The sequence below is a fragment of the Elephantulus edwardii genome, unplaced genomic scaffold (genome assembly GCF_000299155.1).
Source record: "Elephantulus edwardii isolate Elephantulus edwardi_28Jun2011 unplaced genomic scaffold, EleEdw1.0 scaffold00216, whole genome shotgun sequence".
NCBI lineage: Eukaryota > Metazoa > Chordata > Mammalia > Macroscelidea > Macroscelididae > Elephantulus > Elephantulus edwardii.
Window position 1 is genome coordinate 4,323,803 of NW_006399966.1, and position 24,552 is coordinate 4,348,354.

The window sequence follows — 24,552 nt, forward strand, 5'->3', positions numbered from 1 at the left end:
TTTGGGGCTCCTGGGCCCAAAGAGAGCCCATTCCTGGGAATCCTTGATGAAAATCTAAGGCTTACTGAGTATTAATCCTGCTGGGATAGGAAGTGGTTTAGCTAGGGAGTAGAACTGAGTTCCTTTGGCTTGAGGAGCAGAGTTAGGATTTAAATGTGTAACTCCTCTCAGCCTCCTCTGATCGCTTACTGCTTCCTCATTGGATATTGGAAGGCATGTCTTCATTTGGAAACAAATGAATGAGATCATGTCTGGGTAGATCCTGGACTGTTTAGGGATAGGCCCAGGTGGGTGTGTACACAGAGACTGAAACTGGAGGACTATTGATGATGGAGTTGGGGGTAAAGGGGGAGCTGGAGTAGTAGGGACATGTCGGCAAACCCATGGTCTTGTAATCCTGGGTCATACTCTTATTACTTTACTGGCCGCTGCTGAACCTTCGGGTGCCTTTGTGCAAGCCAAAAGAAAAGCGCCTTGTTCTGAATGGATCCAGTCTGTGTCAGGCCCATGGGTTGGCAGGCAGAGCAGAGGCTGGATTTCGCACCTCACAGGCTCTTTGACCAGGCAGAACCGGATAACATAGCCAACAGCTCTGGGCTTGAGGCTTGGACCCCCAGCCAATGGGATGTAGGGTCTAGTATAGGTGTCCTGGCCTTTCAGAATTTCTAGAAACAGCATGGTTTGTGGGTAGAAGAGAGATTGGTGATTACCCTCTAGCCCTGACCCATTTTCGAATGGACGATACTTGAACACTCTCTGGGGCTTTGTAGATGAATGAGATGTTGGAGTAGCACAAGGATCAGAAAGTGAGGAGAAGGGACTCTCTTTCTGGGAGTTCTAGCTCAGGCTCTTGGAGCTTCTAACCAGTTGCCCTCTAATTTTCATTGGGGATCTGGATCAGCTCTGTGACCCACCACTGCCAGGGACAGAGTTCATAACACCTTCTGCACTTTCTCCAATGGCATCACCCATTTCCATGTCAGATATCCTTAGGAGTTTGTAAGGTTTCCCCATATAGCAGTAGACACTCACTTTTTTGGACATTGTGGCTGTTGCCTATGTATTTTTGGGTGCTGGAAACCTCACCGATTTAGAAGCAGTCAGGTTCTAACCAGGTCAGTTGACTCCTCTGTGTACCTGATTAGATGTCCTTCCCAGTCTGCCTTGGGCCTCCTTTAACTATCAGATTCCTAAGTTGGGGGTCTAACCCTGCTCCATCTCTCCCCAGGGATGCTGTTCTGAGTGCCTGACCACCTCGCCCGAAGGATGGCCTCGGATGGGCATTAGAGGCACAGTGGCCCCGGGCTCCCGTCCCGTCTGTCTGTTATCGTCTGTCTCTCTTGACATCACCACAGCTCCGCCCCCTCCCATCCTAGCCCCCAACGCCAGCTTCCTGCGGGCCCAAGCCGGCATGAACTCTCCTAACGAGTCGGGTAAGAGCTGGGATGCTGGAGAAGAGCACCCTGGGGTAACTTTGGGTGTGATAGACTGTGTGGGTGTCCAGACTGGGCCTTCATGGTCTCTGAGCTGTGAGAAAATGAGGGAGTCACGAGTGGGAAGGGGTTTCAAGTGAAACTGGACTGATAGTCTCTACTGGTCCTGGGTTTAGTTCTGCCTGCATGCTGGCTATCTCAGCTTGGGAACCTTAAAAGCCAGCCCTGTGTCAGTCTGTCCTGACCAACTTCATAGTCTGTTATGAATGTCTAAAAAACCTCAGCCAGCCCTGTATTTCTCTGTTAGCCAAGATAGGCAGGCCTGAGGAGGGATGTGCACCCCTGAAGTGTTCTGGGTGGGCCAGAATGATCTTGAAAGAGTTTCCTTACAGTATCCTAAAGGCGTCCTCTTTGTGATGGAGGCTTCTTTTCTTGGTGAAATGCTTCTCTGGACATCATACTTCGTTAGAGGAGATTTGCAGGGTCCCTGTCAATTGTCAGTCTTTGTCTTAAGCCTTGGTAGTGTAGGTATGTGGTATTGATGGGTAGGGTGACGTTTGTAGCAGTCTCTGTCTGTCCTGCAAATCCAAGTAGACCCAACTCTCTGCCTCTTTGCACTGGGCATGATATATTCCTATATTCCTAATTTGGGATCTCAGGCTTCAAGATTTCCTACTCCCTACTGCAGCTAGGACCCTGCCCAGTGCGGCCAGAAATAGTACATGGATGGGACGCCAGGCGGCTTTGTGCATGGGTGGGTTTGGGTGTGTGCCCATGAGCATGTGTCCAAGTGGCCTGAGCTGGACCCTCAGGAGTTTCCCACGGGGTCATGGGTCAGTGTGGTGAGAGTAATAACTGCTTTCTGTCCTTGACTGTCTCCTCTTTGTACTGTGTTAGAAGTTCAGAGTCAGTCTTGCTCAACTTTAACTCTCAAGTATCTCGCCTCGTCCCCACATTGTTTTTAGGAGGAGTAGAAAGATACTTTTTTTCCTTGCCGTAGATATAGGGAAACTACAGCCTAACCATGAAATCCATTTGCTGGATGATACAGAAGCTATTATACCAAAGAGGAATGCAGGCCACCCCCATCTTCTGTCTTCAGTTGGCTGGAGTTCTAAGGTCATCTCTTGCGGGGACCCCAGGCTAGAGACGTTCGGGAGAAGCCCTGACCCAAGATCCTGGGGATTTCAGCAGCCAAGCACAGGGAAGCTGGGGGCTGTAGGTTGGTTGATTGTGTGCCGTTTGTTGTGATCAAGTCTCTGCTCCCCCCTCCTCTCGAGTTTTTTCCTTCTGCAGCAAGACACTCCCTGGGCCTGGGCTACAGACAGGAGAACGCTAGCTGGAGGAGGTTGGGCTCCTGAGGCCGACCAAGCCAGCTTCGCCTGATAAGTCCCCTTCCGCAGGCCCTTTGGTACCCCCTCAGGCCCTCCTGCCTCCGCCCTTGCCTTTCTCCAACCTGTAGGACTGGTGACATGTTTTAGAGGAGTCTGTGGGTTTCCCATGCTGCAGGATGAGCTGTAAACATTGACTTTTTTGCTTTCTTGTCTTGGGCTAGATTGGCCAAAGAAAGACTAGGTCTGTGGTAGCTTCTTGTTCATCCCTTATCCATCTCCACTGCATTCGCTGACGCTGGCAGGGCTGCTTATGTCCACTGCTAGAGCTCTCTGCTCCTTCCCTCCTAGTTAAGATGACTTGTCCAGAAACCACCTCTAGCCCCTGCTTCACACTGGGCCTGCGTCTAACCATGATACCACTCATGGTTCGGGAAAGATATTTTCTTGCTTTGGGGCTTTATTAGGTTGACAGAGATGAGGATATTGGATTGCCTTTCCAGACACTGGTGGTCTGAATTCTCCGTGAAGCCATTTCTGCTGGGCTGGAAGGGGTGGTGCTCTTGGCCTAGGTGGCAGCTAGCTTGGGAACCTGTGCTGCTAAGTCCTGGCCCAGGGTGTACCCCTTAGGGAGCCTGTGAACTCAGCCTCCCTTCCTGAGGCTTTCCAGCTCCCCCCAGTAGGGGGAGATGCTGTCTTCCCTGTATTTGGGAAGGAGGGACCAAGAGAGAGGGCTGGGGACTGGGAACCTGGGATTATTGAGAGGCCCCAGTCAGAGCTTGATCTCCCCCCATCTGAAGCCCTTGGGACAGTTTCTCTAGGGTTCCACAGAGTTGTGGAGTTCTGGCAACCCTGGGCTAGAGAACCAGCCACCTCTTCCTCTTTGAGGGATCCAGCATCTAGTATTCCCAGAGCTTAAGGTGGCATCTGGGCTGGCGCTGTGGGTGCCTGGTGTCTGGTAGAAGCCTGGAAGCATTGTGCCCTGGGATTCCGTGGAAAGAAAATGAAACCATGATTGTAGCTTGAGTATGTGGGTGTCCACTTCCCCTGTGGACACCCCACAGAGAATGTCTGGAGCCCCAGAAAGGAAGGGTAGGTCCCACAAAGCAGGCACAGGGGTGCCAGGGAATGATGAGGAAATGGTGACTCTTCAGGGCCTGAGTGATCTGGCTTCTGAACAGCTTTCACTCTCATCCTCGGCACCCCTGAAAGCTAGTTCTTTCCCAGGTGTGCAGAGCAGCAGGGCTAGGGAGAGACAGGGAGCTTTCTGCTGGCCCATGGCTTTCTCTCAGTTCCTCTGAGCACAGGAACCTTTCCAGTGGACAAATCTTGCCACAGTATTACCAGCATTCCAAACTCTGGACTTGACTCTGTAGGGAACAGAAGCAAAGTGGGCCATCTGAGGCTACATAAAAGTTAGTGTGTCTGGATGAGGGACAGCAGGAGGAGACCGAGAGGTATGTACCCGAGCGCCATCCCTTCCTCCTCAGGGGTGCAAACTGATTTACTTCTGGGCTGAGTGGAATGCAGCATCTGATTTGACTTTGCAGTTGGTTCTGTGGTAAGAGCAGAGGCCATCAGTAGGGCTGCCCACTTCCCTGAGGAGATGTTACCCTGGTCTCTGGCTTCTCTTCAAACAAAAAGGGGCTAGAGGATTGAGGCATTCCTCATTTTTCCAGAATTGGTAATTACTGTGTGTTCCCCTCAGTGAAGTCATTGGGGATGGAAGATTAATAAGATCTACCCCTGCTGGACTTGGGCCAGCCTGCTGGGAGCAGATCCGTGGCAGCTGGGCCCTTCACCTGCTTTGTCCCTGCCCAGAGGAGAGGCCAAGAGTAAGGGCCATCCTTGCGAGCCTGTCTAGGTGGTGGCAAGACTCAAGAGGAGGCCGCTGGGTTCCTTATCCCCCAACGTGGGAGGGAGACAAGCTTCATAACAACACCTGGCCGCCCAGCACCTCCCAGCACCCTCCACACTTTCTCTCCTTCCCTTTCCCAGGAGGGAGGGCCTGCGGGTAACTGCTCCCTCTTTGCTGGGTGACCAGAGAAACTGGGGCATGGGCGTGGGGTGGAGCCAGCAACCTTGGCATCCTACCTCCCAGCCTCTGAACCCCCGGGGAAGTCTAACAGCCATCCCAGAGGAGGAAAAAGGGAGTCAACACTTGTGTGGGCAGGGGGTCCAGGAAGTGTTCTCTCCCCATTGAGAGCACCCCCACCGCTGTACTCACGACACATTGGGGTCTACTCCATTCGCCTCGTCTTCCCTGATCCATCATTCCCAGAGGGTTGAAGGTTTCCGACCAGATGGTCTGAGGAGACAGAAGATGTAGAAGATGGAAAAGAAGATCCTTTTCCCTGGATTTGGTTCTAAACATGAGGGTTTCACCAGCATCTAGCCTGAGACTGGGCACATGGCATCTCTCAGGTGATGGCTGATGGGCTCTGGCATGACTGGGCTTGATGAACAGGAGAGAATTGGAGGGCAGGCAGGCATGTTGTCTCCAGGCGCCACACTTTGTGGAGTGCTTCTGTACAAGGCCTTGATTTTTTTATTCTTTGGGGAAAGCTGACTTGATTTGAACAAGGCTCTCCAACCCAGCCTTTTGGACCCAGGAAAGGGACCTGGAAGAGTTCAAAGAGCCAACATTGGGCTCTTTCTATCCAGTTTCAAAGCGGGGTGGGGGGAGGGGGGAACAAGGTCAATGTGGTCTGAGAGGATTGGTGCTAGCTCATGGACCCCTGCTCTGTGGGGTTTATGGGATGAGATATTGGGGAACTGGGTGGGTAGACGTGAAGAAATCAAGGGAAAAGGAAGGATTCAGATCCAATTTGAGGATCCTGTAGCATTACCTGATTCTCAGGAGAAGAAAGACATTTGCACCCCAGACCCACTGTTATTCCCCTGGAGGATTCCAGGAATTGCTTGGAGGGTTGGCTGTGTCTGATACTTCATTTCCCACTTTGTACTGTTACTGGAAGTGGTAGCAGTGCTAAGAGGTGCTCTGGGCCCCCCTCTAGCTGCCTGGTCTCCTGGGTGCTCTAGTCTTCCCATAGCAGGAAGCCCTCTTTTTTGGCCTCTGGCTGCTCCAGGTTCTGGGGACCCTGCATTTGAATCATGGCAACTGACAAATTCTCTGTCCTCCAGAAAAGTCCTCCCTCCCCATCTCCCGCACCCCCACCCTGGGGCAGCAGAGAGAGCCAGGACTGGGCTAGCCAGCCCTTCTGGTTGCTCCTGGCATGGATGGGTGGAGTCCTGAGTTTTGAGGGCCTTGCTGCCCCTGGCTTTCTGGGCTCCCTTGAATCCATTACCCATCACTCACTTGGCAGAGGGGAGCCTTGTTACTTGGGATAACAAAATTGAGGCAAGGCTTGGGCCAGGGGTGGTGGTCTGGGTCTGCAGACCTACCTTGAGATGTCTACCAGTTCCACACTCCTTGGAAGAGTGCTGCTCTGTCACCTTTTCTTCCTTCAGTCTTCCCTGGCAGACAGAGGTTTCAGGGTCCTGTTTAGTTCCTGGTGCAGTGCTCCTCTCACCCCTCCACCACAGACCCACGAGTCAGGTTGAGAAAGCCTTTGCTCCGTATGCTCCCTCACCTGAGGTCAGCAGGCAGAGACCAGCTGGGAAGCTCAGCTCTAGGAACCTCACCCACTGTGTCCTTGGTTGGCCATCTCCTCCTGGGCTCCCGTGAGGTCATCCAGTCCAGGAGAGGACAGGTGTCCCTGGCTCCATGCCCAGAGTAGGGGGCAAGGAGGGGCCAGGAGGGGGCTCCAAAATAGCAACTGTGACATCAGGAAGGGGGAGGGGGATACAGACCCAGGAATAACCAGGCTATTAAAAGGCTCCTGTGAGGTCAGGGGGCCAAGTGAGAACTCTGCACCAGTAGGAGGCACAGCCAGAGGAGAAGGGGCTGCCAGTCCTCATGGTGCCTCAACCCTAGGGTCTAGCTAGACCCAGGAGCAGGGGTTGTTTTGCCAGGCTTGAGACTGGCTGGAACAAGCTGGCTGCTTGCTGCCTTTTAACTGTTATGAGAAGGACTGCAGCCTCAAGCCTGTTCCTACTTGGCACTGAGGCTATAATGCACGTTTACGGGAAGCTGGGGGAAGATATTCCCTCACATGGGAGGCGGGGGGCTGTGGTGATTTGAGGTCAGATTTGTGCCTCAGACATTCTCCCCAGCCTCCCATTTACTCAGTGGTGCCTCAGTTTTTCTACTAGTACCTGCCCCTGAGGTCTGCATGCAGAATAAATGAGACACGTGAGCATCACCCTTGGCACCTTGCCAGGGAAACCCTACCTGTGCTCTGAGAATGGGCAGGTGCCACAAGGTCCCTCTTCCTTAGGTCAGGCCAAGGCCCACTCAAGGAAGAGTGCAGCCTGCTGGGGAGGAAGCTGGGCAGCGGATGGGAGGGACATGCCATTAGTTGCTCCTAGAGGTCTCCCTGCTGGTTGAGACAGTGAGGAAGCAGCTCCTAGCCCTAGGGGGGTGGACGACTGTGCAGAACTTACCCAGACACCCATCTGGTTGTTAGGAGAGCTCTAGGGAAGGTGCAAGGTCACACCAGGTGGCCCTGTCTGCCACCCCTCCCAAACTCTTCCAATTCCTTTTACCTGCTCCTGGTGACAAGAAGGAAGATAGGATGGAATCTGGCTTTTGGGCTCCAGAGCCTCGCCTGCCAAGAGCAGCAGCCAGAGCCGCTCTGAGATCGGTACCCCAGCCTGTGCCCAATCCCAGGCCAGCCTCTGGCCACCTAGCTCTGTGGCCTTGGCCCTGAGTGCAGGCCCTCCCTATCCCCATCCCCCTCATTGGGCGCTTCCTCTTGGGGAGGAACGCGCCTCCCCCTCCCCCCATGGGGCCTCCGCCAGGCCAGGAGCCCTGGCAGCCAGCCGGCGGCTCCCTGAGCATGCTCCACCTATTTATAGACAGGGCCCTCCCCCAACTGCTATTTCAGTCTCCTGCCAGCTGCCGGCGGCTCGTTCGGGAAGGAGGAGCAGGGAGCTGGGCCCAGAGCTGTCACCCAGCGTGGGGAGGGAACACAGAGCCCGCCTGCCCTCCGAGCTCCCCTTCCTGTCTCCTGAGTGCTCCGAGACACCCCAGCTAGGGAACAGGAGACAGGGTGGCAGTGGTGCCCCGCCAGAGGAGAGCTGGGCCTACTGGGCTCCTCTGGCTGTTGGGAGCACCCGGCTGGCCGGATGAGGCACCTCCCACAGTGTGGGTCCTGGCAGTAGTGGCCTGAGGGAGCCCTGGAGCAGTGGGGGCCCCCGCCTCACCACCTTTCTACTGGCTGGCTCCCGCCTCAGGCGGCCCCCTCCCTGGCATGCTGCTGGTGCCCAAGGCCCAGGGGCTCGTGGAGATGCTGCAGACCATCTATGAGACGGAATCCTGTTTCTCAGCAGATGGAATGTCAGGCCGGGAACCATCCTTGGAAATCCTGCCTCGGACGTCCCTACACAGCATCCCAGTGGCAGGTAAGTGTCTCCGTGTCCCTGTCTGCTCCCTCCTGTTGGGCATCCTGGCCCCTGGAGTGAAACACTTGGCTCCTGGCCTTGAGCAGATGGAGTCCTGCTTAGATCTTTCTTGTGGGCTTTGTTGCAAATACAAGAGGTAGGGTAGCTATATATACTTCCAGAGGGGGACTTCCTGGCCTGATGCCCAGGTCTTCCCTGGCCCAGAGCCTGCTCTCCCACTACGCCCATGACTGCACCCTGCATCTCTATGAATCCCTTTGGCCTCTGGCAGGGTCAGCATCCCTGGTGGGGGCCAGGGGTTACTAGAGCATCCTGGCCTACTTGGCATCGTGGTCAGAGGGGAGGAAGTGGGTCAGCAACTTGTCTCCAAGCTGCCTGCTCCCCAGGCCTGGACAGGGGAAGAAGTCATACCTGGGATGTCCACAAAAGCAAAGGTCCCACAGCTCTTCCTCCTGTGTCCTAGGGAGCAGGGGTAAAGTGCAGTGACTTCCACAAGTTCCCCACTGATTCTTGGTAATCAGATGCTTGGGAAGGAGGCTCAGTGCATTTGTGGTGGACTGAGGTTGAGGGCTGGCAGCTAGGATATATGGGGCCTTGGCTGCCTTTGCTTCTGACTCCCGCTGTATCTCTGCTCTGCTTCTGTTTATGCCCTTTTTGTAAGGAGGGTTACCCTGGGTCAGAAGAGCTCAGAAATCCCAAACCCATACCACCTTTTCAGCAGGAACATTTATTTGGCCCTTGGTTTGGGCTGGGGGTGGGGTCCTTCCGAGTTGGGCCACTCCCTGCTCTTCCCCCCCCCCCCCAGGAACCTGTTGGCAGCATCAAGCTTTTCTGGCACAGTTTTCCCACCAGGCCGGCACCACAAGATGCTTACTCCAGGGAGGGGCCTGCTGGACTCATGCCTCCTCAGCCCCTCCTGGTAGTACCTTGACATTTGAGTGTGGGTGTCTGTGTGTGCACGTGCGCTTGTGTGTGTGGGGACTCTTGCCTCTGGATATGTGGGTTGTGGGTTTCATGTCTTCGGTTAGAAGAGGGTAGCTAGCTTTGGATGCTTCCGTAGGCACCTGAGATTTGGCTCCAAATTATCCAGGGGAAAGGTTACATCTGGACTAGGATATGTTAGAAGATGCATATTTTGGGACGATTTGAAAAACCTTTGGAACAAGGTCTGACATCTTCCAGAGCAGGGATGCTCCTTTCGTCTCCAAGTATGAGGGACATGATCCTGGAGGCCGGTGCTGCAGGGTTCCCTGGAAGAGGGGCATATCCTTGAGGACCAGCTCTACAGTCCTTGGAGATAGGGGTCTAAACCTACGGGGCTGGTCGGAGCCTTGATCTAGTTGCGGCTACAGCTCTAGCTAAAGGCCCCGCCTGCTGACCCCTGTCCCACTGCCTCCAGGGACTCGTGCAGCCTCCTGGAAAGCAAAGGGCTGGCCATGCCGAGCAACGTCTGCTTGGGAGCTGCTCTGTGTTGTTTTGTTTATCCTCCTGGTCTGCGAATCCTGCTCTGTCCTTGCTGTCCCTTGCCTCCTCGCAGTCGCCTGCAGTTAGCTTGAACTTTCTTCTTCAGCTTGTTTGCTCGGCTCTGAAACCTTGCAAACTGGTACCACTTTCCAGGCCTTCTCTAGGCTGCTTGCCCCTCCATAGATCCCCAGCCAGTTCTCTTTGGGTCCCTTTCCCCTCCTGGGACTGCCTGGCCTCAAAGCGGTGGTGTAGTCCATGCTGGCAGGAGAGAGGGTGAGTCACCCCAGCGGCTTGGGGACAGGGCTAAGAATGTTCCCCCTGCGCAGCTCTGATGCTGTGTCTGTGACGTGGCTGGGGACAGATATAGGCCTGGAGCGCGGCTGCCTTTTTTTTTTTTTGGACTCTGGAATGTAAACAGATGTTTCAAATAGAAACGCTTTAACCTTTGGGTTAAAAAAAATCCACCCCAGATAAACAACACAGCCCTGACAGCCGCCCCCCACAACCTGGTGTTTCCCTCCCCCACTCTCACCCCCACCCCTACCCTCAACCTCCCCTCCTCATCTATTGATCAGTCTCCAGACAGGATGCAAAAGCCTGTGGCTGAAAGAGCAGGTGTCCAGGGTCGCTTTCATGGGTAGTGTCTAGTGCAAACCTTTCTGGCCCAAGGGACTGGGGGAAAGGGTTCTCCAGGGTGGACGTGGACCACTTCCTCCAGCAGCAGATCTTTGGAACCCTATTTTAGGGACATCCCTTGCTCTCCAGGGTGTCTTGCTCACTGCTGTTTTCCCAGCACCCAGCACAGTGCCTGGCACATGGATGAATGAATGATGGCACGAGGTGGCTGGTATCCAAGGCTGATGGCAGGATTCCTGGGTTCTATTCTGGGGCTTGGCACTCTAGTGGATAACCAGCTATGGTGAGATGTCCCTGTGAGTCAGAGCCTTGGCCACCCTGAGGAAGGGGACAGAGCGAAGCTTCTGCTAGTCATCAGAGGTCCTCCTTGACCTCGAGGTCTTTACCTGTCACCCCCAACAACTCTGTGCATAGCGGCATCAGCACTATCCTGCCAGACCAGCTAGGGGAGCCTGAGAGCTGAGCCTCTGGTGTGGATTTTCCAGGGACAGAGAGCTGGGGAATCCCTGCCCTCCATTCTGTGGGCCCTGGATTTTCTCTCCACTGTTCTGGGCTGGCTTAAGTGGATGCTTGAGCAATGCATAGAGTGTTACGAGAAGGTATGAAGGGGGTGTTCCCTTTCCTTGTTGAAAGAGGGCGTGACCCTGCTTGTGCTAGGAATGGATGCGATGGATGTCAGGAAATGCCATGGAGTTCAGGTTTGGTGTTTTCCCTGGATATTTTTATTCAGGCTATGAGGGGTATGTGCGGGTGTAGGAGTGCAAGGGAGGTAAGTAGGGTGAGGCCTGAACTTTCCCAAGCAGGGCAGGGCAGGAAACTATGAATGACAAGGATATTGACTACTTTCCTTACCATATCTCATTTAGCAAGGTATTAATAGCTATCTTTTATAAATGGGAAGTTAAGGAATTTGGCAAAAGTACCAGAGTAAGTATCAGCTGTGATTTAAACTCAAGTCCGCGTGTAGGGTTTCCACTAACACACACAGAAGTGTCTTTGTGCGAACTTTTAAACAGTGCCTCTTCTTCTAGGTGGCTGCATCCCCATGTGAGGGTGCATGGCTTGGCAACTAGAACGTACACTAGATTTTAGCCTCAATTTGCCCCTTTAGATGAGTGTCCTTGTTCTGTATGCAACTTGGGTGACCTTATGTGTGGCCTCATCTGTGGTTTTCCAAAGTTCACACTTCTAGAGGCTAGAGCCCTAGGACTCTGCCTTAGGGAGCTCCTGAGATTTCTCCCCCCACCCTCTTTTCTTGTTCTGTACTGTTGAATTAAATCTAACTGGTACAGGAGGAGATTGTCCCTCCTTCTCCAGTGGAGCATCTGGTGGATTTGAACCTTTGGGATTGCAATGCATTTTATTGCCACTAGGCCACCAGAGCTCCCTTCCTGAGATTTCTGCGAGGAGGCTGTTTCCAAGAAACACTTGGAACTACTTTTTTAGCTGTTTTCCTTATTCAGCGGGAGAAAGGGCCCCAGGAACAATTGAACACCCCTTTCTGGGCAGAAAGCCTTCCTGTGCTTCATCCCCTCCTACCTCATCCCCTCTTCTTGTTTTTGAGGCCCTCAGCTGTCCCTTCTCTGCTGTGCAGCTGCCAGATAGGAAATCTGATTAACCGTGTCCACATACACAGCTGTAACAGCTGTCGGGTCAGCAGCAAAAGGGAGTGTGGACAGCCCAGGGACTCTGTGGGGCAGTGCTTCTCAGAACTTTCTGTTGTATCAGAATTCTCAGGAAGATGTGTTAAAATGCAGATTCCAGGCCTTGCCATGAAAGGTTTTGATCCTGTAGGTTGGCCGAGGAACCAGCATTATCAGCAAATGCTTTTGGTGTGAATGGTCTTTGTGCATGGACTGAGATCTCTGTGGACAGGGATCATGGGGCCCAGCATCCTACCACTGGGTATCACCCTGGGAACATCCAGTGAACTTCTTTCTGGAACTCCAGGGAGAAAGGTCTTGTACCCACTGCAGACCAGAGTGGAGTCCAGTTTCCAGCAGCCTGGAGAGGATGTTTTGAGATGCCAGGAAGCAGGTGTCCCAACCCCAGCTAGGGTCGGGGATTATGACAAGAGGCTCGGTGGGAATGGCCCCTCTGTCCCACCCCAGCTCAGTATAGAGTACATAGTTCCAGCAACAGCTGCAGACTCAATGTTAATGTGCCTTTAATTGTCTGTAGCTTTGTGCCCAAGTGTTTCCTGGAAATAGCTGGGCTAGGAAAAAGGAGTTTATGTCTCCAGCCAGCATCCCAAGATCAGCAACCATGCTTGTCTTCACCAGTTAAAGACATTTTGTGCTTTCTCTGGGCTCTGTGCCGTCTAGGCTTGAACACCTTTAGAGTCACAGTGGACCTCCAGGTTCAGCGCTCCACTCCCTCCCTGGCCCTGGGGTTTTGGTGGCCAACCAGGTGTCCTTGTCTAGTTCCTGGATGCTTAGTACAGAACTTGGCTCCTTGTTCATCGCTCATTAAATTCTGAGCAGCCCGCAGGGTTTCCCTTCTGTTTTCCAGTGGGAGGCAGAGAAGGAACCAGAAGATTTGGGATTAAGCCCTGGTTCCTCCATCTTCTTTCCAGGTGACCTTGGACAAATCTTTCTCTCTCTGGCTTCACATTTCTCTTCTGTCAACTAGGGAAGATGAGTTGAGGATCTCCAGGGCCCTTCTGTGTTGACATTCTAATTGTCTCTGAAAGCAGTTTTACATTCCTTCTTGCCTTGAGAAAAGAGAGACTTAAGATTTCCAATCCCTTTCTCTGGAAGGATCTGGGATAATGCTGGGGAGAGATGAATCACCTGCAGTGAGAGATGGTGAGGCTAGAAACAGAGCTAGAATGTCTGACTGCTTTGAGCCCCGAGAGCAAGGATCACAACTTGTACACATGTCTGTGCTAAGTAAGGCTTTTGAGGACCCGAGGGATTGCGCTGTTGCAAGCTGAGCCGCAGAGGGGCAGATGGAGTGGCTGGTCTGGAAATGCTGGTGTTAAGAGGAGAGTTATTCTTTAGTGTCCTCCCATGTGCATTGGGTCACAGCTGCTGACCGCTTTGTCCTACTTTGACTGGGACGAGCACAGAGTGGCCTTAGGATAGTCTGTAACACAAACTAAGGCCTCACTCTGGCAGGGGGTCTGAAACTGGCATTCTTAGATAGAATCCAAGCCATTTGTGAACTTGGACCCATGTAACGCTTATTAGTTTATTTTGTGCATTCTAGAAGTATTATTCTGAGAAGCAGTCTGTAGACTTCACTAGACTGGCCAAAGAGGTCCAGGATATAAAGTATCAATGACACAGTCCCTGCTTATGAGAGTTCAACTCTTGAACATCTGATGTCTACACCTGTAGTTATCTTTGTACCCTGTGAAGCCTATTATGTTAAAAATCCGTGGCAAGCTCTGGTGGCCTAGTGGCAAGAAGCTGCATCTGCAATCTCAGAGATGCACGCTTCAAATCCACCAGATGCTCTGTTGGAGAAGGAGGAACAATCTCCTCCTGTACCAGTTAGATCTGATTTGACAGTACACACACAAAATAATGAAATAAAATAAATTTTAAAAAAATCCTGAGTGCATACATACACTGGTTCCTGGTAACAAATGGTACTTTGTATTTTGTATTTGTTTTGATGTGTGTACATCAAAACATAGTTGTTATTATTATTATTACTCTTTTATTACATTAAAGATGTGATAGTGTCTCGGGAAGCATTACTTTAATGGTTTTTATGCACAAAAGGTGGACAGTCTTCTCCTGTGTTGAAGTCTTCTCCTGAAAACCCGCCAGAGGGTCAGCTATGAGTCGGTTCTGACTCAGTGGTATACAGCACCTTATAGACTAAGACAAGCGTTCGACTAACTGATGTTAAATTCAAACCACACCTAACTGTTCTGATTTATGCACAAATTTGATTTAAAGAGTTTTAGGAATGGCACTCACTGGTAATCTGGGGACTGCCTGTATGTAATTCAAAGATCCAGCATGTTAATAATAGCCCTGACTCACATCTCTTGAGATCTTACCAGGCCTTGGGCCAAGCGCCTGTGCATGGATTATCTCTTGAGCCCAGCAACTTTGGAAGGCAGGTACTGTTATTACTCCCATTTCACAGATGCCTGAATGAGCACAGAAAGGTGCTCACCACCATGCCCGAGTCAGTGGCAGAGCCTGACTTGAACCGTGGTGCTCTCTAGCTGGCTCTTAACCATTAGGTAATGAGTGTTCACTCACATGAATTGAGGACTTGCAAAAATTGCTAGGTGAGAGTCATACCTCACTTGCACATGTGGTAATATCTGTCTGAATTGTGGCAGAACCTGTTGAGCCTAAATTGGGCTCGCTAGTCATGTACGAACCCAGAAATAGATCATGGGAAAGTCATCTATGGTGGGGAGGGGTTATGGTGTCATCAGCTGAGGAGTTTGAAATGCCGTTTCCTCTCTTGAGACCATGAAGGGGACCAGACCCCTTTCACATCCTCCCCTCCCAGGCTGCCCTTGTGTGTGTGGAGAGGGGACCTGCCTGGGTGCCGGGATGCCTGGCTTCCCACCCCTTGCTCCACGGCTCGTTGATCTCTGCCATCTTACACAGTCAGTCTCTAGGTCTAGTTTCCTCATCTGTAAACTTTGTAAACATTGCTGACAAGTCAGAACCTACTTGAAGATGACCCTCCAGCGTGTTTTTGGAAGCTTTAAATCACACAAGAGGAGATTATCCATTTTTCTCCTGTCAACTGACTGTTGGATTTGAACTGCCAGAGAGACACTACCTTTGAGTTAGCACCACTCTTACCGCAGGGTCACCAGAGCTCCTCTGTCCAAGAAGGGCATCAGAGTAGATGATCTAAATGATCCCTTTCACACACACATCCTCCCTTTCCCACTCACCTTTTTTTTTTTAAAGGCAGCTCCTCAGATCCAGGGATTATCCCCTGGGACCTCATTTTTTCCTCTGTAGCTATTCCAATGAATTTAATGTACCTCTGCCTCCTGCTTTGTGTGTACCATGGCCCTCTCCTCCTCCCACACTCTGTAACTAGCAGCTGCTGTTGTTGCCATCGAGTCAGCTGTGACTCAGAGCAACCCTATGAACACAGGTCTGCACCTTGTCCTGTCCGGCGCCGTCCTCCCCATCTGTGATTGTTCAAGCCCATTGGTGGAACCTCTGTGCCAGTCCATTGTTGCGGGTCCTCCTCTCTCTCACCCTCCATCTCTCCATCTTTCCCAGCATAAGGTCTTTCTGCAGCGACTGGCCTCTCCTGACAGCGTGCCCGAAGTACGTGAGAGAAGTTTCACCATCCTCTCACTGTGCCTCCTTGTCCTTCCAGGACGTCTTTAGTGAGAACTGCCATAGTTACCTAGTGCAACTCTAGCAGAAATACTGCAAGTGGGTGGCTTTAATGAGATTTATTTTCTCACAGTTTAGGAGGTTAGAAATCTGAATGGAGGGTACCAGGTCTAGAGAAAGGCTTTCTCTGTGTTGGCTTTGGAGGAAGGTCCTTGTTCCTTGGTTCCTTTGTGATCTTCCTGTCGCATCTGTCTTCCTCCATCTTTGTCCTCTTCTCCATATTAATCTCTTTATAAGGAGCTCAGGTGGCCTATTGGATAGTGAGTTGTGCTGTCATTCCAAAGGTAGGCAATTCAAATCCACCCGTTTCCTCCAGGAGAAAGTTGGACCATCTCCTCCCACTGTGATTTATAGTCTCTGGAAATCCGCAAGAAGGTCAGTTATAAATCAGTTCCTACTCAATGGCACATAAAAACAACAGTCTCTTTTTATATCTCAAGGGTGATTGATTTAAATCACACTCTACTCTCACAGCATCTTTTAATATAACAAAGAAAACCTTTTTCCAGAAGAGATGATAATCACAGGTATAAAGGGGTTAGAAGGAGCCCTAGTGGCAAGGTAATGAATAGACTCATCCGCTAACCCCGAGGTCTGTGATTCAAACCCACCAGCTGCTCTCTGGGAGAAAGAGCAGTTTGCTTCCATAAAGATTTACAGTTTTGTGCAATAGTGAATGAATGAAAACCCCGCTTTTATGCAGACTTTCATTAAAATCATAACTAAGAATTTTTTTAAAAGTTACAGTTTTGGGAATCCCTGCGTGGCACTTCTGCCAGACCACTATGCATTGCAATTCACTTGACAGCAGTGGACTTCGTTTTAGGTTATAGGGTTAGGATTTACACACATCTTTTGGGGAGACACAGTTCCATTCACAATTAAGAAACTATTTCTCCACATGGGATTCAGGATCGATGTCCGCGTCTCTGAGAGGACTTGGAGCTACCACAGGTTGTCAGGTTCCAGGGGGAAGTCTTGGCTTTGACTAGGAGACTAGACTTGCTTCTGACTTTGAGCCTTTGTCTAAGATGCTGCAAAAACCTATTTTCTCATATTCTAGAGTTTCTCATCTGCTTGGGGACGGTGTCCCTGTGTTGGGACTCTTTGTTTTCCAGCCTAAGACTGTGCTGGCAGCAGCCCCAGAGGTCGTGCCTCAGCCTTACCCATCCTTTGTTGTGGGTAAGAATCTACTCAGAAGCCCCCACTGGTCTGATGGAGGTCACGGGACCCAGCTGGTTAGAAGTGAAGCATCACTTAGGTGTCATCACTGCCCATCACTGCGCCTGCGCACTGGCCTTCGGAGCCAGAGCCTGCACTGAGGTAGGGGTACGTGCAGAGCCCCTCGATGGCTGGAAATGTGAAGCTGGCCCCAGCTCCTTGGGGACAAAGGCTGCTATCTCCTCTTCCTGCTGCTGCCACTCCTAGGAGATGTGGTCAGAGTCCCCCGGAAGGGAACAGATATTGAGCAGAGGTGGGTAGGATGATGCACAGCCTGCCTGTAGACCCCTCCCCACAGTCCCTCATCCACCTGCAGGAGTCACTGTATTGCTGTGTGGCCACTTCTCTGTGGCCCTCGCTTCTCTGTCAGCCTGAGGCACTGGGGTGTGGTAGAACCCAGGACCTTGACCTCCCACCTGACACCTTACCTGGCCTCTTAGTGGGGCTCTTTGCCAACCAGAGCTCCCTCTAGAGAACAGCAGCCCACCCCTTACCCTTCTGCCGGAGTTCCTCCTCCGTTCTTTGGTGGGCTAGGAGGTGGCCAGGAGCCTCTTCATACTATGACACACCCACTTCCCTTTCCAGGTGCTTGTCGGACGGCAGCTCCTGTCAGCTGCCCTACTCTTGCCAAGCTGGCAGAAACCATGGGTTCTAGGGAATGCAGGCCATTGTTGTATCAGTGTACGATTAGAACTGACCCATAGCTGATCCTCCAGTGGCTTTTCGGAGGCAGTTTAATTGCACAGGAGGAGATTGCACATCTTTCTCCCACGGAGCAGCTGGTGGATTCAAACTGCATGTCTTTGGGATGGCAGTGCAGTTCCTTACCACTAAGCCAACCAGAGCTCCAAGTCCATTAGGCTCTAGGTTACGTGCTTGATTGATTGATTACGTTCAGGTTCTGGAGTCCCTCTGCCCTTCTGTGACTCCAGCTGCCTCCCTGCCCCCCTCCCTATGACCTCTTCCTTCTCATAAGGCCAGATTGCTACCAGCCAGACCCCTGGGGGCTGCGGGATACTCAGGCCTCACAGGACCTACAGATTAATATTCTCCAGTCGCCCGCACTTCCTGCATGCATGGGAACGAGCTGTGGTGGAGCTGCTCACCCGCTGGCAGCCCTGCCACCTGCATACCAATGGGGCTGCGGCTCCCACTGCAGCGCAGGGCCTTACAGTGGCAGTGGTGGCAGCAGCCGCCACCCTAGGGGGAGATACCCTCTTCTGAGCCTGTGCCCTCCTACAGCGTTCCTGCAGAGGAAGTCAGCATTTCTGGCAGCAGCTGCAGCTGGAGGCAGGCAGGGATATGTGCTGGAAGGCCAGGACCACTTGGACCCCTGCCTTTCCCTGGATGGGCAGACTGGTATCTGATGCCTGCAGTCCCAGTATTGCCTGGAGTAGCAGGTGGAAACGTGTTCGCCTCTTGGTGATGTGGTCAGAGTGCCAGCAGCCAAGCCCACCTTTTCTGGGCGCTAACGGCCTCCCCTGCTGAGAGCTGCAGGGACTGGAGAGACCTGAGGCTGCCTGCCCACCCCCAGCTGCCACCCCTGCTTTGTACTCCACAAAGGAAGCCAGTGGCCTCCACAAAAGCCCTCTGCTACTCCTAAGGACCCTTCTTCCTGCTCCCAGGACAGGACATGGGTCAGAAGGGAGAGTGAGTGACCCCACCCTCTGGCCACATCTGGCCCCTCCTGCAGATGTGGTTCTGGCCTCTGGCCGCAGAGTCGTCAGTGCGGCTGGCTGGCTGGTAAACCACGGAGGAATGTGCCTAGCAGTGCTTCAGGGAGAAGGGAACTGTGGGCATGAGCTGGCTTTATCTTCTTCCTTCCAGGGGCCCCAGAGGTTGCTTTCAGGCATGAAGGAGACAGGACTCTGGCTCCCCGCAGGTCTGGCCCTGGCTTAGTGACTCTCCTTCTGGGCCTAATCCCTAGTGAGATCCAGGCCCACAGCCTGAGCTTCTCTTAGCATAGCCAGCCGTCAGTTTATCCTTGTCCAGGGCTGCCCTGGATGGCCTCCTCTGCCACCGGAGAGTCATCCCCACTCCCTGTGGTCTCCCTGGGCTGGAGCAGTGGAAGGCTTTCTTTGAGGGCTTGCTTTGGAGAAAGAAATGGAAAAGAAGGAAGATGGGGTCACTCCCACCTCTCTCATTTCCTCCTTCCTGCTGGCTCAGGAGGCTTTGTGGGGGTGTGGGCTGGGCTTGGGGCTCCCTGCTGGCGTGGTGTTTGGTCAGTTGCCCTGGCAACCATGGGTAGTGGCGGGAAGTAACCAGACAACAGAGCACAGGAGTCAGAGGTCAAGACCTAGCCTTCCCATAAGCCACTGGAACCTTTTGCCACTCCCTGAGGCCCCTCGGCCAGTTGTCCACATGGGGACTGGACCCGAGGCCTCACCCCCACCTCGCACCGCCACAGGTCCTACCCTTTCCCGGAGGGCACTCCCTGGCACTAGAGTTCTGTCATCTCTGCCTCAGCGTCAGCCCTCCCCTTTGCCATCATCCTTCTTCCTGTCTGATTCCCTTTGCTTTCCTGTCTCCTCCTCCCACCTCCTCCTTTTTTCCCTGCCCGCCCATTCTCTCACTCCCCCCTCCCCCCAAGGCACAGCTGCTGTTTGGCTCACTCTATATATAGCCGCATTTTCAGGGTAATTACAATAAAACTGTTGAAAGGAGATAATCCAGCAAAGGAAGCAGAGTCTGACTCCCAGCCTCCCTTCTGTCCCTGGCTTGGTGCTGCCCTGCACCCCTTTCCCTGAGGACTCTGGCTCCTCCCACCCTTCCCCCCTCTGTCAGAACCAGCTGGCTATGGGACAGAGGACAGGCCATGTCCAGGTCTCCACAGGCTCCTCAGTCTGCAAGAACCCTGGTCCCCAGCTCGCTTAGTCCTGGAACCAACCTCTGTGCCTCAGTTTCTGTTCTAGTATAGGCTGCTTTGGGGGATGGGTGTGATGTTGAAAGGTGGAGGAAGTGGCATTAGGCAGAGAGAAGGGTAAATTGTTGGAAAAGTTGACCAAAATTATTGGCAATGCTTGCACAGCATGATTGTAATTGACGTCACTGGGTTGTACACATGAAAAATGTTGAATGGGGAAATATTATGTCATAAATATTTTTACAACAGTCTCTTAAAAAAAACCCAAAACACAAAACAAAACAACCAAAAAACCTCCCCGAACAATTTCTTCAAAAGCCAAACACTGCAGTCACTTGGCTGTATGCCTTTAGTCAAATTCCTTAAATCTCAATGAACCACTGATTGCTTCCTCATCAGCATTACCCTATTTGTGTAGTAAGAGCCCCTACTTTATAGGTAAAGGGGCTCTGGTGGCCTAGTTGTAAGGAGTTGCACTGGCAGCCCAAAGGTACACAGTTCGACTCCACCACCTGCTTAGCAGGATAAAGACAGGCAGTCTTCTCCCATGTGATTAACTACCTTTGAAAACCTGCTGGAGGGTCAGCTGTGGGTTAGTTCTGACTTGACCGTGCACAGCAACAACCTCCTATAAGGAGTGATGAGGTTTAAATGAGTCCCTCGTATAAAATGCTGGTCCTGGAATACTAAGTAATGTTAACTTTTGAGGTTAATAACATGTACATGGAAAGAAAAATGATGACCACATCTTGATTTCTTACCCCCACTCCATTCCCTCTTCGTCCGTCAGGTATGAGCTTGGAGATTTTGTATATTCCCAGGACTTCGTCTCATTTAATGATGCTGTTTCATTAAATATAGACCATACAGGCTGGGATCCGGGAGTCGTGCCTGGTAGCGTCTGGGGTGGGGTGGGGGCCCGGGCCTGGGTGCAGGGGCTGCCAGGATGTGGCCTGCCCCGCTGACCCAGCCTGCCTCCTTCTCCCACAGTGGAGGTGAAGCCGGTGCTGCCCGGAGCCATGCCCAGCTCCATGGGAGGTGGCAGTGGAGGCAGCCCCAGCCCTGTGGAGCTTCGGGGGGCTCTGGCAGGCCCCGTGGACCCTGCGCTGCGGGAGCAGCAACTCCAGCAGGAGCTGTTGGCACTCAAGCAGCAGCAGCAGCTGCAGAAGCAGCTCCTGTTCGCTGAGTTCCAGAAGCAGCATGACCACCTGACACGGCAGCACGAAGTCCAGCTGCAGAAGCACCTCAAGGTGAGCGAGGGGGGCGCGGGGGGCTGCCCAGACCTCCGACCCCCGCCCGGGCCCTGGCTCACCTCCTTCCTCCCTTCTGCTCCTGCAGCAGCAGCAGGAGATGCTGGCCGCCAAGAGGCAGCAGGAGCGGGAGCAGCAGCGGCAGCGGGAGCAGCAGCGGCAGGAGGAGCTGGAGAAGCAGAGGCTGGAGCAGCAGCTGCTCATCCTTCGGAACAAGGAGAAGAGCAAAGAGAGTAAGGCCTGCGCCTCCCGCACCACTGCCCGCCTCCTCTGGCCTTGGGGCCCTGGTCCTGAGCACCCAGGTCAGCTGTGTCTTGTCCTACAGGTGCCATCGCCAGCACTGAGGTGAAGCTGAGGCTCCAAGAATTCCTCCTGTCAAAGTCAAAGGAGCCCACTCCGGGCGGCCTCAACCATTCCCTCCCGCAGCACCCCAAATGCTGGTAACAGCCTAGGGCGGACAGATCCAGGCCTCACTCTCTTCTGGGAGATAAGGATCCTGGTTTCTCCTCAAAAGATCCATTTCTTATCCCACATATTTTGGGAAGGGTCTCTAAATGGCACCAATGTTAAATGCTTGACTGCTGAATGAAAAATTGAAGCTTTGGATTTGCCCAGGGGCAGCTCAGAAGAACGACTTTGGTTAGGTCTTAGCTGTTAAAAACCCTGCAGAGCATAGTTGGGGTTGCTTAGGGTGGCATCAGCGAGAGCAGCCAGTTGACTGGTTCCATCTTGTGGGTTTTCCCCAAATGTAGGTTGCCAGGTGGCAGGTCCAGCTGACTGAGTGGTAACCCAGCTCTTCTTCCATCCCACCCTCCAGGGGAGCCCACCATGCTTCTTTGGACCAGAGTTCCCCTCCCCAGAGTGGCCCCCCTGGGACACCTCCCTCCTACAAACTGCCTTTGCTTGGGCCCTACGACAGCCGCGATGACTTCCCCCTCCGCAAAACAGGTGAGCTGGCCCCGCAGGATGTGGGTCCTCAGAAGTCGAGGTGGGCATGAGGCCAGGGCAGGGCAGCTGCATGAGCCAGCCTGGCACAAGTTGGGTTGCAGGTGTGTGCCAGGTGCAGGGGGTGGTTTTGAGACATACTTGCCTTCTCCCCAGCCTCTGAACCCAACTTGAAAGTACGTTCAAGGCTAAAGCAGAAGGTGGCAGAGCGGAGAAGCAGTCCCCTCCTGCGCCGCAAGGATGGAACTGTTATTAGCACCTTTAAGAAGAGAGCTGTTGAGATCACAGGTGCCGGGCCTGGTGGTAAGCACTCCTCTTGTGTCTCTTGGCTGAGGGCCTGGGAGTAGGGGTGACAGAGCTGGCCCCAGTGACAGCCACTTTTCCCTGTAGTGTCATCCGTGTGTAACAGCGCACCAGGCTCTGGCCCCAGCTCTCCCAACAGCTCCCACAGCACCATCGCCGAGAACGGCTTTACTGGCTCCGTCCCCAACATCCCCACTGAGGTACAGGCCCAGCTGCGGGCAGGGCGGGCTGGGACAGAGCTGCCCTCTTTCCATGGAAGACTAGGCTCCTTCCTGTCTTTCCGAGAGTGCCAAGCAGAAACCCCTACCCAAATGGATGGGCTGGCGGGTCACTGCCTGGACTTGTTGTCCTACAGAAACATTTGTGTAACAGGCCTGGGAAGGGCTGTCATCTCTCCATCACCCCCACTGGGGCTCTGGGTCGGGGGAGCTGGGCACCACTCAGAAACCTTGACGTCATCCCCACCCTGACTGTCTCCTTTGGCCACACTCATGCCTGTCTCTCCCACCTGCTCCCTAGATGCTCCCCCAGCACCGGGCCCTCCCTCTGGACAGCTCTCCCAACCAGTTCAGCCTCTACACGTCTCCCTCTCTGCCCAACATCTCCCTAGGGCTGCAGGCCACCGTCACCGTCACCAACTCACACCTCACCGTAAGTGCCGGCCAGACCCACACCCTGTCCTCTCCCTGGCTTTGGTTCTGGATGCCCCCTCCCAAGGTCCTGAGCAGGACCAGATGGCTCCTTAGAGCTGGAGGCTGGGCACAAGGTGATGAGAGGTGCCACTATAAAGATGGCATGATGGGAAGCACTATTACCTGTATCCTTACCTGTCATTCCATGCCCCACCAGGCCTCCCCGAAGCTGTCGACGCAGCAAGAGGCCGAGAGGCAGGCCCTCCAGTCCCTGCGGCAGGGTGGTGCACTGACCAGCAAGTTCATGAGCACATCCTCCATCCCAGGCTGCCTGCTGGGTGTGGCGCTAGAGGGGGACACGAGCCCCCATGGGCACGCCTCCCTCTTGCAGCACGTGCTGCTTTTGGAGCAGGCCCGGCAGCAGAGCACCCTCATTGCAGGTGAGTAGGCCACCAGTGTGCCATGGGGGGCCGTGGGAGGGCCTTTCTGATCTCCTCAAGGGTCCCAGTACAGGACCAGCTTTCAGGAAGAAGTAGCCAGGGACATTCTTCAGCTCTTCAACTGTTCCAACAGCATTGTTAATTTGACAAACATTTACTGAACACCTGCTATATACGTAGCACTGTTCTTGTCAAAACCTGCTGCCTCAGGGCAGGAATCTCATGCTGCCGAGCCACACTGCCTGTTAGAAATACAGTCCACATAGGCAATGTTATGTTTCTAGTGGTCGTGTTAAAAATGTAAAGACAAAGAAAAGAAATGAATTTTAATGACATATTTAGCCTAGTGTACCTAAAACCTCCTTTCAAAATGTAATCATTATGAAGAGTTACCAGTGAGATGCTATATTCTTTTTTAATGCTAGGTCTTAGAAATTCAGCATGTGTTATTCTTACAGCACAATCTCGGTAGAGAGGAACACATTGAAAATGGTCCATTGTCTTGGGTGGCCCATTGCTATGGGATTGGCCTAAGTCAGTCCTTACATACTTGTTAGTATCAAAAAGGGGCTGCTTGAAAGACATGTGGTCATGCCCCAGGGCTTGCGTGGTGGGATCCATGATCTGGGAGGTCTTGTTCCTGTTGAGAGAGCCACTCATTTCTAACAGGGAATGCCCGAGACCACATGTGAAATTAATTCAAGTGTCTTAGAGAGAATGGTGAATCCTGAAAGCTTGCTTGAAACAGTAGCTCTGAGCTGTCAGATTTCTCAGCCTGAGGAAAGGGAAGAAAGGAGCTCTGATTTGGGACAGGGCACTCCAAGCCCTTCTGGGGTTTTATTCCCAAGTGTCGTGGGTGTAGGTGACTGTGTTCCCAGCAGGGAGAGTCCTGGTATGGGATGGGGAGTCTGGTGTCCTGACAGTGATGTTTATTTCCCCCACCCCAACTTCGCAGTGCCGCTGCATGGGCAGTCCCCACTGGTGACAGGCGAACGCATGACCACCAGCATGCGGACGGTGGGCAAGCTCCCTCGACACCGACCGCTGAGCCGCACGCAGTCCTCGCCGCTGCCACAGAGCCCACAGGCCCTGCAGCAGCTGGTCATGCAGCAGCAGCACCAGCAGTTTCTGGAGAAGCAAAAGCAGCAGCAGCTGCAGCTCGGCAAGGTATGCAATCTGGAAGGCAGGGGGCGAGGGCAGGGCACTTCCGGACTGCACTTCCGCGCTGG

The 24,552-nt window shown here is 53.1% G+C and overlaps 1 protein-coding gene across 1 annotated transcript in view; it reads left to right on the forward strand.

Moving 5' to 3' along the window:
- The first annotated feature begins 1,411 nt into the window (after positions 1-1,411).
- Positions 1,412-24,552, forward strand: part of HDAC5 (histone deacetylase 5) — a 29,969-nt gene continuing 6,828 nt past the window's right edge. The window contains exons 1-11 of the mRNA XM_006897850.1: positions 1,412-1,433; positions 8,159-8,230; positions 20,744-21,003; positions 21,092-21,236; positions 21,329-21,443; positions 21,821-21,951; positions 22,105-22,251; positions 22,339-22,451; positions 22,771-22,902; positions 23,101-23,323; positions 24,279-24,490. Of these exons, the coding sequence (XP_006897912.1) occupies positions 1,412-1,433; positions 8,159-8,230; positions 20,744-21,003; positions 21,092-21,236; positions 21,329-21,443; positions 21,821-21,951; positions 22,105-22,251; positions 22,339-22,451; positions 22,771-22,902; positions 23,101-23,323; positions 24,279-24,490 (1,572 nt within the window). The remainder of the gene's footprint in view (positions 1,434-8,158; positions 8,231-20,743; positions 21,004-21,091; positions 21,237-21,328; positions 21,444-21,820; positions 21,952-22,104; positions 22,252-22,338; positions 22,452-22,770; positions 22,903-23,100; positions 23,324-24,278; positions 24,491-24,552) is intronic.